This window comes from Micromys minutus (genome assembly GCF_963924665.1).
Source record: "Micromys minutus genome assembly, chromosome: 32".
Taxonomy (NCBI): Eukaryota; Metazoa; Chordata; class Mammalia; order Rodentia; family Muridae; genus Micromys; species Micromys minutus.
In genome coordinates, this window is record NC_137967.1 from 20,379,638 (window position 1) to 20,397,062 (window position 17,425).

Sequence of the window (17,425 nt, forward strand, 5' to 3'; positions counted from 1 at the left end):
CTAGGAACCAGAAAAGTAGGGTGTATCTGGATTACATAATCAGTGCATTTGGGATTCTGGATTTTGTCTTTATTTCTTATAAATAACACGACGTTATCATGTATACATTAATATAGGATAGATTAAAGAATGCCAGAATAATAAGCCCCAAATCTCACCATCTATAGTCAAGACCATAGCTCTGTGGATTGGATCACCTCATGGTGAGTCACAGGGAAGGGTCATTCCTAGAAGGGATCACATGCCCTTGTCCTTCATGTCTTCCACCCAATAGTTCAGCTATCACAGCCCTGGTTCTACCCCTTCCCAAAAAACCCAAATAGGCTCCTTTGCCAAAAGCATGGTGGAACTGGATGCGGCTCCAGATATTTTCTTGGGGCAATAAATATTCATGCAACTTTTTCTACAACAGAACATGTCATCACTGTAACTAGAATTTGAGCTCCTAGGCCACTGTTACACATGATCCCATCTAAGTAAACATGTCTTATTTCTTAAATCATCAACTTTTAGATTAATTAATTAATTAATATGTTGGGGGCAGTACATGAAAGTGTGTGTATGGGAGTAATTTCTCTCTTTCCATAATGTGGGTTCTGGGGACTGAACTCAGGTCATCCAGGTTGGCAGAAAATACCTCTACCCAATGTGGCATCTTGCTAGTTCAGAATCATCATTTTACAAAGATACACAAGATCCAGGTTTTGGTTTGCACTAGTGAATCACAATATAGAAGCACCTGGCCATGTCTGTCTGCTTTCTTGACCTTGGTCTCAGGGACTCAACTGGCATTTAGCAATTTCCTAGAATCAAGTTCCACTGAACTAAAGATAGCTGTATCTCTCATTTTAGAGTGTGCTAAGATCTATCATTACAAATTTCAGTCTATTTGAAAGTGAGAAATTGAGCTCATCTCCTCACAGCAAGGTTTAGTGCACACGAGACATCTTTGCCAGGTTATTCTGCCACTCTGATGTTAAGTGGAAACGTAAGGGTTCTTTGGAAACTCACTTATGTTGGATGTCGTTTTGCTAAGGCAAACACACGTAGGACCATTTCATTGAAGTGGACACAGGTGAAGGACTAAGGCAGACTTGTGAAGGCACCTTTCACTGAAGCAGACACAGGATGTTCTGCTAAAGCAAGCATGTGAAAGCACACATGATGAAGGACTTTTTGGCTAACGATGCATGTACTGGTCTACCTTACATTGCATAGTTGAACTCCATCTTTCAGGACTCCATAGAAAGAAATGTGCCAAAAAAACTTCTGGTGCTATTATGCAGTTTCTTGCCTCTTCCAGACTTGGGCTGATTGGCAGAGTGATGTCAGCTGAGATAAACTCACATGCTGTGGAGGACCCATGATGTTTGGAGGGACTAAAAAAAGGACTCAGCACACAGTGACAGGAGCTGAGCTTGGCTTGCTTATAGAGCTAGCTGTGCAACATTTGTTGGTCTTGCCTTTCCACTCATCTTTGCTTCGCTGAGAGACACAGCCCAGAACTTTGGATATTCATGCTGGTCCCTCCTGTTAACTTGTGCCAAGGCTGCTGCTTGACAGTATCTGGTAGGCAGTGCCACCACTAATGATTCATGTTTGATATCCCAACTCTACCAAACTGGACTGCTGGAGTATCTGTGAAGTGTCTGTAAATGGATCAAGCTGCCACTGTTGACCTGTGAACTGAATTGCCAATTTCCAAACAATACAGATGGGATTTGCTCCAAACAACCATTTCTAAACAGGTCCACTTCCCCTGTATCCTCTTTTTCTGCTACCTCTGGTGGGTGGTGGGGTAAAAGGGAGGTTAAAGCATTTAAGAACCATCATTAAAAAGTAAGGATTGAAAAACTTAAAAGTTACACTGATGGACACAGCCAAATGCCAGGGCACTCTTTAACCATATCTGTGCATGAACAAAATAAATGAGCATTATCCAAAGCTCAATGGGTAAACATCTCTCCATGTGGGCTAGTATAGGTGAGTACAGATCTTACCTATACATCAGCAATTAAGACACTGTATCAGTCATAACAAAATACACAGCTTCACAAATTAGGCAACAGGAGCATTCTGACAGATCTGTGATGTCAGAGATCAAGGTGCCTACTGTTCAGTATTATTTATCCTGGGGAGTCCTAACATACTAGCTACTCATCTCCTATAAGAAACTGACAAGTTAAAATAGTAGTTGAATTGAACTAAGTTGAACAAATTCAGTCAATCACTGAGTTTATTTGAGTTACCTACAGGGATGTGGATGAGGAATAATTAACTATCTAGGAGGCAGTTGCATTACTAAAAACTCAAGCTTAGCCCGGTGACTACTCACAGGAGCTGCACCTCTGGTGGTCATTACCAGACATGCAGGCAGCTTGACTTGCCTGAGAATCTCTTCTCTCAACCACAGCCTTTGGCTACTATAATCTTGAGAGAGTCCTGAGGATCTTGATGGTTTACCTTTTCCTAAAAGGACACTTCCCAGAAGGACACTTCTGGAGCTGCCAGAACTTGTAAGAGGGAATATTTGATGGGAATTACTAAATATCATCTACTGCTTGAAGGCTCCCAGTCTAACTGGCATCCAGCTGTCTTCTCTGAGCTCTCATGAACTCCGGATTGAATATACTACTCTGGATTCAATATATTTATCTTTGATTTAATAGACACATGGTAATTATTGAAAGTTACGCAGAGCATTTCAATAGATGTTTAAGTAAACAATGTTGAAATGAGCATTGCAATAAAACAAACAGAAAACTCCTTCAACCCAATGACTCAAGTATCAATTCTTCTAATAGTCAGTGTTCAGTGAGTTCAAGTAGTGAGCATTCATTAGTCAGTGTTGATTGGAAGAAACCAGGTACTCGAATCTGTTCAGGGAAAAAGACTGAAAGTTAACATTCTCAAAACTGTAGCTAGAGATATATAGGAAGGCAGACATGAAAATGTGACAGACACAGGGTGACCTGAGGTCACTGAGTGAGAGTGAGAGAGCTAGGGAACCTTTGAAAACACATTTTATCAGAAAATTCCCAAATAACATCTAAAAATTGTATGATGGTTTAACAAATAAAATGAAAAAAATACAACAATTGGACTGGAGAGAGATGGCTCAGTGGTTAAGAGCACTGACTGCTCTTTCATAGGTCCTGAGTTCAAATTCCAGCAACCACAGGGTGGCTCACAACCATATGTAATGTGATCTGATGCCCTCTTCTGGTGTGTCTGAAGACAGCTACACTGTACATATATATAATTAATAAATAAATCTGAAAAAACCCACAACAATCACCAATTACTGCTAATTTGTTAAATCATCATGTTGTCAAATAAACTTTGTTTCTTTTAAAATTATTTTCAATCTTTGTGTGTGTGTGTTTTCCTTGTATATGTCTGTGCAAGCAGGATCACTATCTGCAGGGCTTGCAGCAGCCAGAAGAAGGCATCCAAGGACTGGACTTGTAGACAGTTGTCAGTTATCATGTGAGTGCTTAGGACGGACCTCAGGTTCTCTGGAAGTGCAACTGGTGTTTTTAAGTACTGAGTCATGTCTACTATAATCAAATTATAGTTTTTATTATTTATATTCATGCCCACATACCCATGCTGTCAACATTTGACAGAGAAATTACTTAATACAGAGAACTATAACTGGTCGAAGTGCTAAGAATGAGTGCCTGCTTGTTGCCAGCTCGACTTCACCAACCAAGGCTCAGGGAACATGCTGGAATAGTGTGCAGTAACAATGTAAGAGCCAGAGGTTAGGAATGAGATCTGCAAAATTCTGTCTTCTGGGCATATGACTGATGAACACATCAACTTGCAGCAACTGTGATTTTTTGCACATTAACCGTGCAAATTAAAATAAGTCAAAATTCCAGTGTATGTTGGAGTATTGAGGTTCCCAAGGCACTACCCTAGGATGACTAACTATTGGCCGTTGATGCCTGCTGTGGGAGGGACAGCTACTTTTCTCTGGGGGGATATGTCCTTGGGTATAGAGCTCAGGTGGATGGTCTCACACTTATTGACACATGGTCATCAATAAATGTACCCAAGGGTACTATTAAGAACAATAACAACAAAAGAAGACTTCAATTCTTCAGGAACTAAAGAATTAATACAAATATTTTTAAGGCCTATTGATCTTAATTGGGACTTTTTGTATGTCCACTGGTTTGGAATAATACATTGAAGCCTGGTAGGCTCACCATTTGACACATGAAAGACAATGACTGTCCTTTCCAAGGATTCTACAAGTAGCTAATTCACTAGGATGAGAGGAGGACCAATGAGCTCACCAGAATCCCTGGTTGACTGTCAACAGACTAAGTATAAGCAGGCACATGAAGTAAAACCGGGCCTTCCAAAAGCCTAGTTCTTGCCAGAGCCTCAGAGTAGCAGAATGAACACCATGTTTAAAGCTCAGCACTCAACCCACATCTTGATTAGTGGCTACAGAGACCCTGAAGCCTACCTGGGCATCATTTTCTTGCCTAAGGGAACATTTGTTTGCTTGAATATCTTCTCTGCGCATATATCTTTCTGCTACAAAAGAAAGAAAACAAAAATGAAGAATCAGAAAAGAAAATGAGAATCTCTGTTTAGCTCTGTAACCCGTTTTTAATTGGGTTATTTGGATTTTTGAGTCTAAGTTCTTGAGTTCTTTATATATATTGGATATTAGTCCTCTATCAGATGTAGTGTTAGTGAAGACATTTTCCCAATTTGTAGGTTGCTATTTTGTCCTATTTCTAGTGTCCTTTGCTTTATAGAAGCTTTTTAATTTCTGGAGGTACCATTTATCATCAATTATTGTCTTAGAGCCTGATTCATTGGTGTTCTATTCAGGAAATTTCACCTGAACCAATGCATTTGAGACTGTCCACTTTCTCTTCTATTAGATTCAGTTTATCTGGATTTATATTGAGGTCCTTGATCCACTTGGAATTGCGCTTTGTATGAGGTGAGAAATATGAACAAAATAAACTGAAAGCTTGTCATCAATAAAAAGATAGAGTGAGAATTTTCATAAAGTGGAGTTCACCTGATGAAACTCCTTCCCCATTTCCATATACAACCCTATGTACACAAAGAGGGTACTTACCTGGTACAGTCCCCAGAGATGGGTGATGAATGGCAATGGGACCTCTCCCCCTGAAGTTTCAGCTTGATGACAAATTTCTTTCGGCTACTAAAGGACTCAGGACAACAGAGCTCAAAGCAGGGCCAGTATATGCATCGAGGGCCACACAGGCGAGTCTTGTTCAGAGGCAGTATGTTGTCATCCTCACAACACTGCTCCATGGGGTTGTATATTCTGTCTCCACACTTAGGTACTGGCTGACACAGCAATAAGCCAGGCTCTGAGACAATCCAAGAAGTGTGAGCTCTAGCAGATTCTGCATTTGTGAACAGGAGTATGGCAAGGAGGAAAATGCCTAAGAAATATAAAAAGGGAAGAATAAGAAGTGCCTCTGCTGGTCATGATTAGAGATAAAGCAACTTTCCTCCACCCCTTGGTGCTATTGATGACTCCGAATGGAGTTTGAGACTGATTCTGGGTGTTTTTCTGAATCTGTACTGACATGTGAAAAATATGGGATGCTGGTAAGAGTGGAGTTATTCAAGTTTGTAAGTAGAAAAAGAGATTCCACTTAGAGATGCTAGGTGGATGTTTATAAGGGAGACCATGGGAAATGATGAGGAATGAGAGGATTAATTTGAAGTTCAGAGGTACATTAGAGGTGCAAAAACATTCAGATAAAATTTTGGCTGGTCTTTCCTTCTTGAATAATCCAGACACTATGATTCTGATCAGGCTGCAGTATAGTAGATGACAGAGGACAAAAATAGCAAGAAACAATAATCACTATACCTTAACATCTCCTAATATCAATAGACTCATTCCCCAATATAAAGACATAGACTATCAGACTAGATACAGAAACAGGAACTAACATTTTGCTGCATACAGGAAATTTATCTCAGCAACAAAGACAGGCACTACCTCAGAGTAAAAGTTTGGGAAAAAACTCTCGAAGCAAATGGTCCCAAGAAACAAGCTGGAGTAGTATCTTAGTCAGAATTCTTAGTCCTGAACAAACATCGTGACCAAGAAGCAAGTTGGGAAGAAAAGGGTTTATTCACTTACACATTGCTGTTTATCACCAGAGGAAGTCAGGACTGGAACTCAAGCAGGTCAGGAAGCAGGAGCTAATGCAGAGGCCATGGTGGGATGTTGTTTACTGGCTTGCTTCTCCTGGCTTGCTCAACTTTCTTTCTTATAGAACCTAGGTCTACCAGCTCAGGGATGGCACCACCCACAATGGGCTGGGCCCTCCAGTTGATAAAATGCTGCACAGCCAGTACAAGTAGCTATCCTAATATTGAATAAAATAGATTTTCAACCAAAAGTCATCAAAAAAGATAAGAAAGGGCACTTTTTACTCTTCAAAAAATCTTTCAAGATGAACTTTCAATCCCGAACATTTACGCTTCAAATACAATGGTGCCCACATTCATAAAAAAAAAATCTCTACTAAAGCTCAAAGCATATATTATACCACACAAAATAATAGTGGGAGACTTCAACACCCCACTCTCATCAATGGACAGATAATGGAAGCAGAAACTGAATAGAGACACAGTGAAACTAACGGAAGTTGCGAACTACATGATTTAACAGACATCTATAGAATACTTCATCTTAATACAAAAGAATATAACTTCTTCTCAGCATCTCAGAGTACCTTCTCTAAAATTGACCACATAGTTGGTCACAAAACAGGCCTCAAGAGATACAAGAACTTCGAAGTAATCCCATGCATCATATCAGATCACCATAGACTAAGGGTGGTCTTCATTAACAACAAAAATCTCACATACACATGAAAGCTGAACAATGCTCTACTCAATGATAGCTTGGTCAAGGAAAAAAAATTAAAAACTCAAAGACTTTTTAGAATTTAATGAAAATGAATGCACAAGATACCCAAACTTATGGTATACAATGAAAGCAGTGCTAAGAGGAAAACACATAGCTCTGAGAACCTCCAAAATGAAAATGAAGAGAGCATATACTAACCTCTTGACAGCACACCTGAAAGCTCTAGAACAAACAGAAGCAAATATACCCAACAGGAACAGAAGGCAGGAGATAATCAAACTCAGAGCTAAAATCAACCAAATAGAAACAAAAAGAACTATATAAAGCATCAACAAAACCAGGAGTTGATTCTTTGAGAAAATCAACAAGATTGATAAACCCTTAGTCAGACTAACTGGAGGGTACATAAAGAGTATCCAAATTACCAATATCAGAAATAAAATTAAGACATAACAACCGAAGCTGAAGAAATTCAAGAAGTCATTAGTATCAAAGTTAAATTAGGATCAGATAAACCATCTAAACAACCCATAACCCCTAAACAAATAGAAGCAGTCATCAAAAGCCTTCTTTTTTTAAATTGAACAACTTTATTTTAAAAAACAAAGATAAATGTACAGATTTTAAGCATTTTTGCATAAAAGTATATGAATACATTTTTGTCAGTACTTGATTTTTTTAAAGGTTTGATATTGTGCTTTAAAATCTTACTAATTACAACGAGCATAGAGTACATGTAAAACAAGATGTAACCTGGAATTAGTCAAAGTTTTCTTGGTGTGTAAAGATTAAGCATAATGGTTTTTCATTTTCATTTTCTTTTCTGGCCTTTGTTTTTTTCTTAAACTTCATATAGTCTGTGAGTTGTTTCTGGGGTTTTCAGAGCTTTCTGGGGTTAGTATCCAATTATCAGTGACTGCATATTATGTCTGTTCTTTTGTGACTGGGTTACCTCACTCAGGATGATATTCTCTAGATGCAGCCATTTTTCTTTTTCTTTTTTCCTTGTCTCAAGTTTATTTGTAAAAACAGCATAGGACCCTGGACATCTGCAATAGTGTGTAGGTGGGTGTGTCACCGCAGTCCGTCTGTCTTCACTTTGGCAGGGGCCTTTTCTACGGAGCCTTCACAGGGGCCTGGGCACCTTTGGGAGCCTGAGCTGGAGCTGAAGCCTGGGCCTGAGCTGGAGCTTTTGCCTCTGCCTTGGTTTGAACCTTGGGCTTTGGTTGGCAGAGCCTACGACCCTTGGCTGTGTAGCTTCGAATCTTCTTCCCAAGCTTGGAGTGAGCGATGAAAGTCAAACGGCTGAGTTTGTGGCTGGGACCCTTTGGCATCTTGGGCTTGATGGCCTCAGGTTTCACAAGGGCCTTGATGGCCTCTGTGTGTGTACTCACTGCCTTTGCATTGTTGGCCTGCATCTTCTTCAGGCCTTTCTTTTTGTGCTTCTTGGCAAAACGCATGTTCCTCAGGAACTTGGGATCAACCCCCTTAAGAGATTCATATCTTTGTGACCGAGGTTTCTTGATGCCATTCCTGTGCCATTTGCGGGACTGGTTGTGGATGGTGTGGTTCTTGGACTTGGCCATGTCTGCACGGTAACCCGCGGCTCCCGCAGCCACAGCCATTTTTCTTAAGAATTTCATAAAGTCATTGTTCCTGATAGCTGAGTAGTACTCCATTGTGTAAATGTACCACAATTTTTGTATCCATTCATCTTCTGAAGGATGTCTGGGTTCTTTCCAGCTTCTGGCTATTATAAATAGAGCTGCTATGAACATTGTGGTGCAAGTGTCTTTGCTGTATGTTGGAGCTTCTCTGGGGTATATGCCCAGAAATGGAATAACTAGGTCTTCAGGTAGTACCCTGTCCAATTTTCTGAGGAATTGCCAGACTGATTTCCAGAGTGATTGTACCAGTTTACAACCCCACCTACAGTGGTAAAGTGTTCCTCTTTCTCCACATCCTTGCCAGCATCTGCTGTCATCTGAAGTTTTGATCTTAGCCATTCTGGTTGGTGTGAGGTGGAATCTCAGGGTAGTTTTGATATGCATTTCCCTGATGGCTATTGATGTTGAGCACTTCCTTAGATGCTTCTCAGCCATTTGATATTCCTCAATTAAGAACTTTTTGTTTAGCTCTGTACCCCATTTTTTAATAGGATTGTTTGGTTCTCTGGTTTCTTGAGTTCTTTGTATACCTTGGATATTAGGCCTCTATCTTATGTGGAATTGGTAAAAATTTTTTCCCAATATGTTGGCTGCTGTTTTGTTTTCTTGACAGTGTCCTTAGCCTTACAGAAACTTTGCAATCTCATTAAGTCCCATTTGTTGATATTTGACCTTAGAGCACAAGCCATTGGTGTTCTGTTCAGGAAATTTTCTCCTGTGCCTATGTATTTTAAGGTTTTCCCTACTTTTTCTTCTAATAATTTCACTGCACTAGCCAGAACTAGGCTTACTCCATGACAGGCCACAAACTGGAAGTTTGAGAGACTAGGCCTAGAAACAAGAACCTGGATCCAAGATCTTGTGGTTAGCCAACCACAGCTATGGGCAGGCAATCTGAGGACATCTGGTGTGAAGTAAGAATAGGTAGCTAACCTGAGTAAGCAACCCCCTTGAAAGTCTCACCAACTGTAGAATCAGTCAGACCCCTAGAGGTAGAGCTAATGAATCAAGGTAAAGGGAACATACCCTTCCCTTGGAATGTCCCTAACTGACAATAAAAGCTGAGGTCTGAATTTCCAAGTTGGGAGACCCCTGCACACAGGAAATTCATCTGAATAAACACTCTTTCCTTTTACATTCTCTTTGAGTCTTGGGTATCATGCTTCTAGGATTCTTGAACTCTAACATTTGGGGGTTCATCTAGATTTACTGGATATCCCCACTCTAATACCTGAGTATTTTGGGGAAAGTTCTTTTCGTACTGATCTGTATGTTGAGAATGCTCTGTTTGTGTCTCTGTTTATCTGTCATCAAACTGGAGGAGGAGAGGAACAGAGCAGAAGTGTGTTCTATCATCCAGACTGGGGCTAAGGAGGGATGTTCTAAAAACCAATCTGGGAGAACTTGCTAGTTCTTATCTGATTTCTGAATCTGCTGTTGGCCCATTGACCTTCCATGCACAAAAAGGAAGACCATATATACTGGCTGGTTTTGTGTCAACTTGACACAAGCTGGAGTTATCACAGAGAAAGGAGCCTCAGTTGAGGAAATACCTCCATTGTAAGATCCAGCTGTAAGGCATTTTCTCAACTAGTGATTAAAGGGAAAGGGCCCAGTCCATTGTGGGTGGTGCCATCCCTGGGTTGTTAGGCCTGGGTTCTATAAGAAAGCCAGGGAAAGCAAGCCAGTAAGCAATATCCCTTCATGGCCTCTGCATCTGTTCCTGCTTCCTGACCTGCTTGAGTTCCAGCCCTGACTTTCTTTGGAGATAAACAGCAATGTGGAAGTGTAAGCTCAACAAATCCTTTCCTCTCCAACTTGCTTCTTGGTTATGTTTTGTGCAGAAATAGAAACCCTGACTAAGACACCATCTGAAATTGCCTTTTGTTTTGTTTTATTTTGTTTTTGTTTAATCGATGACAGTCTCTGCTTCTTTCACGCCTGGAAGAGAGACCATCTGAAATAGCCTTTCTGTTTTGCTTTTGTTTTTTTCTGGGAACATTCTTGGTTGTCTGTGTCTATTTTGTTCATATTTTTGGTACCCATTTATGAGTCCTTGTTTGATTTCTAAGAATGGGGAAGACACCCATCTCCACTTCACTGGACCTAATCCAGTTATGTTTCAAGGACTTCAGGTGCCTGGCAGAGAATTTATGTTTAAATATATGGTTGGAAAAATTAACCATTTTTGTAGGCTATCTTTAACTCCTGCATCATTGAACACCTGGGCCTCTTTGGTGGGACATCTGGTTATTTTCCTTATCCCCCTTTCTCCCCCACTCTCTTGGTTGTCCTTGGCATTATGATATGTTTATGTTATCCTGTGTTTTGTTTTCAGATAAAATGGTTAAAATAAAATAGCCTCACTCCATTGCCTGAATTCACAAAGGAGAAAAAACTAGATTTTCCTGCCGGTCTCTGCAGCATACTCATCCTGTTGTCATGGCTCTAGTCCTTACCTTTCTCAGCCCTGCAAGAGTACTATGTCCTTCCATGTTTTCTGCATAATTACTCTGCCACCGTGAAGGGCCAGGCTTTTAAACTGTCCTTTTGAGTGCTCCTCTAGCCCATTAATTTATTTGCAGTCTGAGATGTCATCTTTGGACTTCCTGGATATGGTCTTGGTATGGTCTAGTTGTTACCCTGCTTCATACTTAAAAAGATGGAGCAAACTTAATCTGCTTGCTGTTCACCCTTGGCTCAGTCTTAATCCAACACAGGTATTTCTAAATTAGCGTTGCCCTCAAAAGCCCTGCACGTGCAGCTAGAAGCCAAACACTACTGGAGAAACCCTTCCTCTGGTAATGAATCAAGGTGACACCAGGAAGGAGGTTGCTTGATAAAGTACAAGGTACTCTGAAAGGAAACTGAGCAGCATCTGTTTTTCTGGTAAGGAATCTGATGGGTAATTCTGCTACAGAACTTTTCTGGACATGACAATTAGATTCAACAAATATCAAGCAGCTCCTCTCTTGAAATTATAGGTAAAAGAAAAAAAGTTTTTGTCTGGATGATTTAAGTATAAAAACGTATGTGGCCACGGCCTGTTTAATTCTGACCTGTTTTAAGCGCACACACACACACACACACACACACACACACACACACACACACACAATATACACACACAAACACATACATTCATATATGACAAAATTGAAGCACATACACACAAAAAACCTGTGGCATCCAATTATACATTGGTTCGTTGGTCAAATATTTCTGAATATGAAGCCTATTTTGCAGTGGTTGACAAAACAAGTGTCATTTACTGAAGAAAAAGGATTTTCCCTTGCCTAGCAGATACAAATGACAGTTCAGTTGTTAACATGTACTCTTGTGGTTGATAGAGAGTTTCATGTCTTTTAAGACAATGTGCTGAGGTGGAACACAGAATTGGACAAAGGCCAAAGACTGAAGATCTATGACCTTGTAACTCTCTCTTATTGTTCTGAGGACCAGAGACTGATGGCCTCTGGAAATGTAACTCTTTCTTACTGTTAGGGCTGGTGTTAAGAGTCAACTAACCTGGATCCTTGGGGCTCTCAGAGTCTGAGAACCAAAGAACATACACGGGCTGGACCTATGCCTCTCTGCAAATATGTCGCAGATGTATGGTTTGGTCTTCATGTGGGTCTTGAACAACCGGAATAGAGGATATCCCAAAAACTGTTGGCGGTCATGGGATATGTTTTTGTGGCTGGGCTGCTTTGTTTGGCCTCAGTGAGAAAGGAAGTACCTAGCCTTGCAGACACTTGAGGTGCTAGGGTGTGGGGATACCCAAGGGACCCCTCCCTACTCAGAGGAGAGGGGAAGAGGAGAGGGAGGAAGACTTGTGGGTGGCGGTGAGCTAGAGTAGGCAGTGAACAGGATACAAAGTGAATAGATAAAAATCAAATTAAAAAAATATATAAGTGCTGGTTTGTAACTGTGGGTGCTTCAGCAAGCACTGATCTCTGGTGATTAACACATGCTGGCTTGCAGAGGGGAATTAATAAAGGAGATTTTGCTAGAACTGTTTTATCAGTGAAGCCAGCCAGGAACCCCACTGGCCAGGCCAGAGGCTTGAAGCTCATAAACTTTTTGTGAACTAGAGAGAAAAGAAAAAAATAATTTAAATCTTTTACACAGGCAATATGTGCATGTGCACATGCATGCATACACACACATACATATTCCCATACACAAACATTCTGGCCAAGTATGATCATTTGTCTTAATTCCACTTATACACATACACATATGTTTACACACATATGTACAGACAAACAGACATATGTATATATATATATATATATATATATATATATATATATATATATATATTATATATATATATATTATGTGGATGGGAATGAGTCCCAAATACCACATCCATACATTTCTATGAATGGGTGGGTGGGAGGGTGGGTGGATGGGTGGATGACTGTGTGAGTGAAAGGGAGGTTGAATGGGTGGATGGGTGAATGTATATGTGTGGGTGGGTCAATGTATGGATGGGTGGATAGGTGGGTGAGTGGGTGGGTGGATGAAAGGATGGGGCAGAGGCCCAAAAGCCAGCACTTTATTTCACCTGTCCTTTTAATAATCAAGACTTATTAGAAAATGACCTCATGGATAGAAGGTTACACAAAAGGAGAGTTCCAGAAAGATGCTGATATTCAAAGCAGTGTTTCATTCTCTGACCTCAGTGTTCTGTGGTTATAAGTTCAAAGCCAGTTTCACATGGACGTGCTTTACCTGAGTGCACACCTGTGGTTTATCCTTGGATCTGACCTAGAAAGAATGTTTCCTTGGTGACAAATCTGTTCCAAGCCTATCTCTCTTTTTAGTGTAATTGTGAAAGCCCCTTGTGTTGTGTATTATGCAGCCTTTACTTGCTATTCTATGAGGGATGGACACACTCCATTCTGATTGGAACTTTAGTATATCTTTCTGGCAAAACACCTAAAACCATTTCTTAAAACTTTCTTTCTGCTTTTATGCATCTGGTTTGCTGTCAGAATAAAAGTATTAGGAAAATAACCACAATTTCAAAGCCAAAATGGGAATGGCAAACTTGTCCTAATTGGACATGCAGATTCAGGCAAGTCCACCACAACCAGCCACCCAATCTACAAATGTGGTGGAATCAACAAATGAACCATCAAAACATTTGAAAAGGAGGCTGAGAAAATAGGAAAAGGCTCCTTCAAGTATGCCTGGGTCTTAGACAAACTGAAAGCTGACAGTGAGCTTGGTATCACTATTTACATCTCCCTGTGGAAATCTGAGCGCAGCAAATACTATGTGACTATCATTGATACAGCAGGACAGAGACTTCATCAAAACATGATTACAGGCACATCTCAGGCTGACTGTGCTATTCTGATTGTTGCTGCTGGTATTGGTGAATTTGAAGCTGATATCTCAAAGAATGTGCAGATCCTTAGCCTGCCCTGAACATGAAACTGCTGTTTACACCCTGAACATGAAACTGCTAACTGCTATTGTGAACAAAATGGATTCCACTGAGTTATCCTATGGTCAGAAGAGATATGAAGAAATCATTAAGGAAGTCAGCAGCAACATTAAGCAATCAGGCTACAACCTGACCGAGTATCATTTGTGCCAAATTCTGGTTGGAATGGTGACAACTTTCTGGAGCCAAGTGCTAATTATACCTTGGCTCAAGGGAAAGAAAGTCACCTGCGAAGATGGCAATGTCAGTGACTGAAAGCTTTAGATTGTTTCCTGCCACCAACACATCCAATTAACAAGCAGCTGCCCCTCCAGGATGTTTATAACATTGGGGTATTGGTTCAGTCCCTGTGAGCCAATTGGCGACTTGTGTTCTCAAACCTGGTATGGTGGACCTTTGCTCTGTCAGTGTAACAACGGAAGTCAAGTCTGTTAAAACGTACCATGAATCGTTGAGAGAAGGCTGCAATGTGAAGAATGTGTCCACCAAAGACATTAGACGTGGCAATGTTGCTGGTGACAGCAAGAATGATCCACCAATGGGAACAGCTGGCTTCATTGCTCAGGTGATTGTCCTGAACCATTCAGGCCAAATTAGTGCTGGCTATGCTCCTGTACTGGATTGTCACACAGCCCACATAGCAGGAAAGATCGCTGAGCTTAAGGAAAAGATTGATCTTCGTTCTGGTAAGAAGCTGAAGATGGCCCCAAATCCTTGAAGTCCAGTGATGCAACTATTCTTGACATGGTCCCTGGCAAGCCCATGTGTGTTAGGAGCTTCTCTGACTGTCCTCCACTTGGTCGTTTTTCTGTTCACAGCATGAGGTTCACAGTTGCTTTAGGTGTCATCAAAGATGTGGACAAGAAGGCTGCTGGAGCTGGTAAAGTCACCACACTCCCATGAGAACCAGAAAGGAAACAGAAACCAAGAAACAAAGCTTCCACCCAAAAATGATAAGACCAGATATCAGCATCTCAAATTACAATCCTCCCAAAGCCAGATGCTTGGATGTCGGTATAAAACCAATCAACCACAGCCAGAGCAATATATTTCCACAAGAGCCCAGCTATGCCACCACAGGAGGGAAGGTGAAGAAGCTCATGAACAGGGATGACAACTGCAGAAGCCACAGGAATCCCAGGCATCGAAGACATGATAGAAAAAAATGGAAACACTATCAAATAATAAAACAGTTAAAGCGGTTGGTTAGCTGGGTCTCTGAAGCCGAGCTCCTAGGAGCGGCCGCATTCTCTGTCAGGAGCCACAGTTGCTATTTTGCTGGAGCTCCAATGTGAAAGGCTTACTCAGGCCCAGGCCCCCAGTGTATCCCCTCTGTGCTCCTCATGACCTTCTGAACAAGAGACTCTGGTTAGACCAAAACCATTGCTTTTGAAGTTGTTAAAGTCTGTTGGAGCACAGAAAGATATTTACACTATGAAAGAGATTACGTTTCATATTGGCCAGTATATTATGGCTAAGAGATTATATGCTGAGAAGCGGCAGCCTATTGTGCATTGCTCAAATGATCTTCTCGGAGATGTGTTAGGAGTCCCAAGTTTCTCTGTGAAGGGGCAGAGGAAAGTGTATGCAGTGATCTACAGACCTTCGTGGTTGTGAGTCAGTAAGACTGGCTCGTGGATGAATAAGAGCAGGTCAGCCTGAAGGTGGGAGTGACCGGAAGGACTCTGTGCAAGCCCAACAAGAAGAGAAACCTTCATCTTTTAATTTTGTTTCCAGACCATCTACCTCATCTAGAAGGGGAGCAAGTAGAGCCTGAAGAGGACACCGATAAACTACCTGGTGAATGACAAAGGAAGCACCTCAGACCCCTGTCCTTGATGAGAGCCTGGGTCTGTGTGTGCTGAGGGAGATACGCTGTGAAATAAGCCGCAGCAGCGAGTCCACAGAGACCCCCTCGGATCAGCATCCTGATGATGGAGTAAGTGAATGATCTGGTGGTTGCCTGGATCAGGACTCAGTTTAATTAATCTAGCATAGAATCTGAAGCTGAGTCTCCTGACTCAGAAGATTACCGCCTGAGTGACGAAGGCCATGTGCTCTCATATGAGAATAATGAGATCTATAGAAACAGTATATATCCGGCAGGAGAAATCGAGGGAGATTCTGAAATTTCCTTAGCTGACTATTGGAAATGCACCTCATGCAATGAGATGAATCCTCCCCTTCCCTCACACTGCAGCAGATGCTGGGCCCTTCGTGAGAACTGGATTCCAGAAGATAAAGGGAAAGATAACATGGATATTTCTGAAAAAGCCAAACTGGAAACTCAGCTCGGGCAGAAGGCAGCTTAGGTATGCCTGAACAAAAGTACAGAAGATAATTCTAAGGAGTCCTGTGCTGAGGACAGCGAGGAGAAAGTCGCACAGACACCTGTCACAGGAGAGTGACAACTGTTCCCAGGTGTCGACTTCCAATAGCTTTGTTTGCAGCAGTCAGGAAGGTGGCTAAGAATTGAAGGAGGATATGCAAAAGAAAGAAGAATGTGCGGAACGGAGTTTCTCCCTGAATGCCGTCAAAACATATGTGATTTGCCAGGGGAGGTCTAAAAATGGCTGCATTGTTCACAGCAAAACGGGACACTTCATGTCATGTGTGCAACGAAGCTAAAAGGGAATAAGTCCTACCCAGTGTACAGATAGCCAATCCAAGTGACCGTGCTTACTTACTTGCACTAGCTGACTTGCCCTCAAAAATATAATAATATATTTCTAACTATAACCCCCACAAATTAGACAACGTGGGTATTATTTTCATACATTAAAGCCAGTAAACTGCCTTAGTCACATAAAATTAATTTGTAATTTATCCTTGAGAGTAAGAATAGTTCCGCAGAGTTGTTCTCTGATCCCTGAATGGACACATTTTTTAAAGGTGTGATTTGCATCTGGTGATAAGTGAAAACACACACCTTACTTTCCAGTTTGTCCAGCTTTTTTCATGGGGAGTTTGGCACAAGTGTTGCACTTTGTCCCAGTTTGAAAAGTCTGAAGCACATTCTTGGCTCAGCTCCATGGTTGCCTAAGTTTCTTTCTTTTCTTTTTCTTTTTTTAAAACAACTTTATTTTAAAAAACAAAGATAAATGTACAAATTTAAAGCATTTTTGCATAAAAGTATAGGAATACATTTTTGTCAGTGCTTGTTTTTTTTTTAAAGGTTTGATAGTGTGCATTAAGATCTTACTAGTTACAATGAGCATAAAGTACATGTAAAACAGGATGTAACCTGGAATTATTCAGTTTTCTTGCTGTGTAAGGATTAAACATAATGTTTTTTTCTTTTCTTTTCTTTTCTTTTCTTTTCTTTTTCTTTTCTTGAACTTCATCTAGTCTGTGAGTTGTTTCTGGGGTGTTCAGAGCTTTCTGGGGTCAGTATAGTTTTGT

At 40.9% G+C, this 17,425-nt stretch overlaps 2 protein-coding genes and 2 pseudogenes across 4 annotated transcripts; 2 read left to right on the forward strand and 2 right to left on the reverse strand.

Moving 5' to 3' along the window:
- Window positions 1–2,842: 2,842 nt before the first annotated feature.
- IGFL3 (IGF like family member 3) lies at window positions 2,843–6,498 on the reverse strand (the record flags this gene model as incomplete). The annotated part of the gene is made up of 3 exons (XM_080908695.1): window positions 2,843–2,876; window positions 5,114–5,447; window positions 6,483–6,498. 3 exons carry the CDS (start codon window positions 6,496–6,498, stop codon window positions 2,843–2,845), a joined length of 384 nt encoding a protein of 127 aa, XP_080764821.1.
- Window positions 6,499–8,010: 1,512 nt separating this feature from the next.
- On the reverse strand, window positions 8,011–8,481 carry LOC308414117 (large ribosomal subunit protein eL29-like; the record flags this gene model as incomplete). The annotated part of the gene is made up of 1 exon (XM_080909292.1): window positions 8,011–8,481. The coding sequence occupies one exon, from the start codon at window positions 8,479–8,481 to the stop codon at window positions 8,011–8,013; it is 471 nt and encodes a 156-aa protein (XP_080765418.1).
- Window positions 8,482–12,163: 3,682 nt separating this feature from the next.
- Window positions 12,164–14,926, forward strand: LOC308413645 (elongation factor 1-alpha 1-like; annotated as a pseudogene). The gene is made up of 2 exons: window positions 12,164–12,174; window positions 13,602–14,926. The product of its transcript is annotated as an elongation factor 1-alpha 1-like (transcript).
- Window positions 14,927–15,457: 531 nt separating this feature from the next.
- LOC308413646 (E3 ubiquitin-protein ligase Mdm2-like) lies at window positions 15,458–16,651 on the forward strand (annotated as a pseudogene). The gene has a single exon. The product of its transcript is annotated as an E3 ubiquitin-protein ligase Mdm2-like (transcript).
- Window positions 16,652–17,425: the final 774 nt, after the last annotated feature.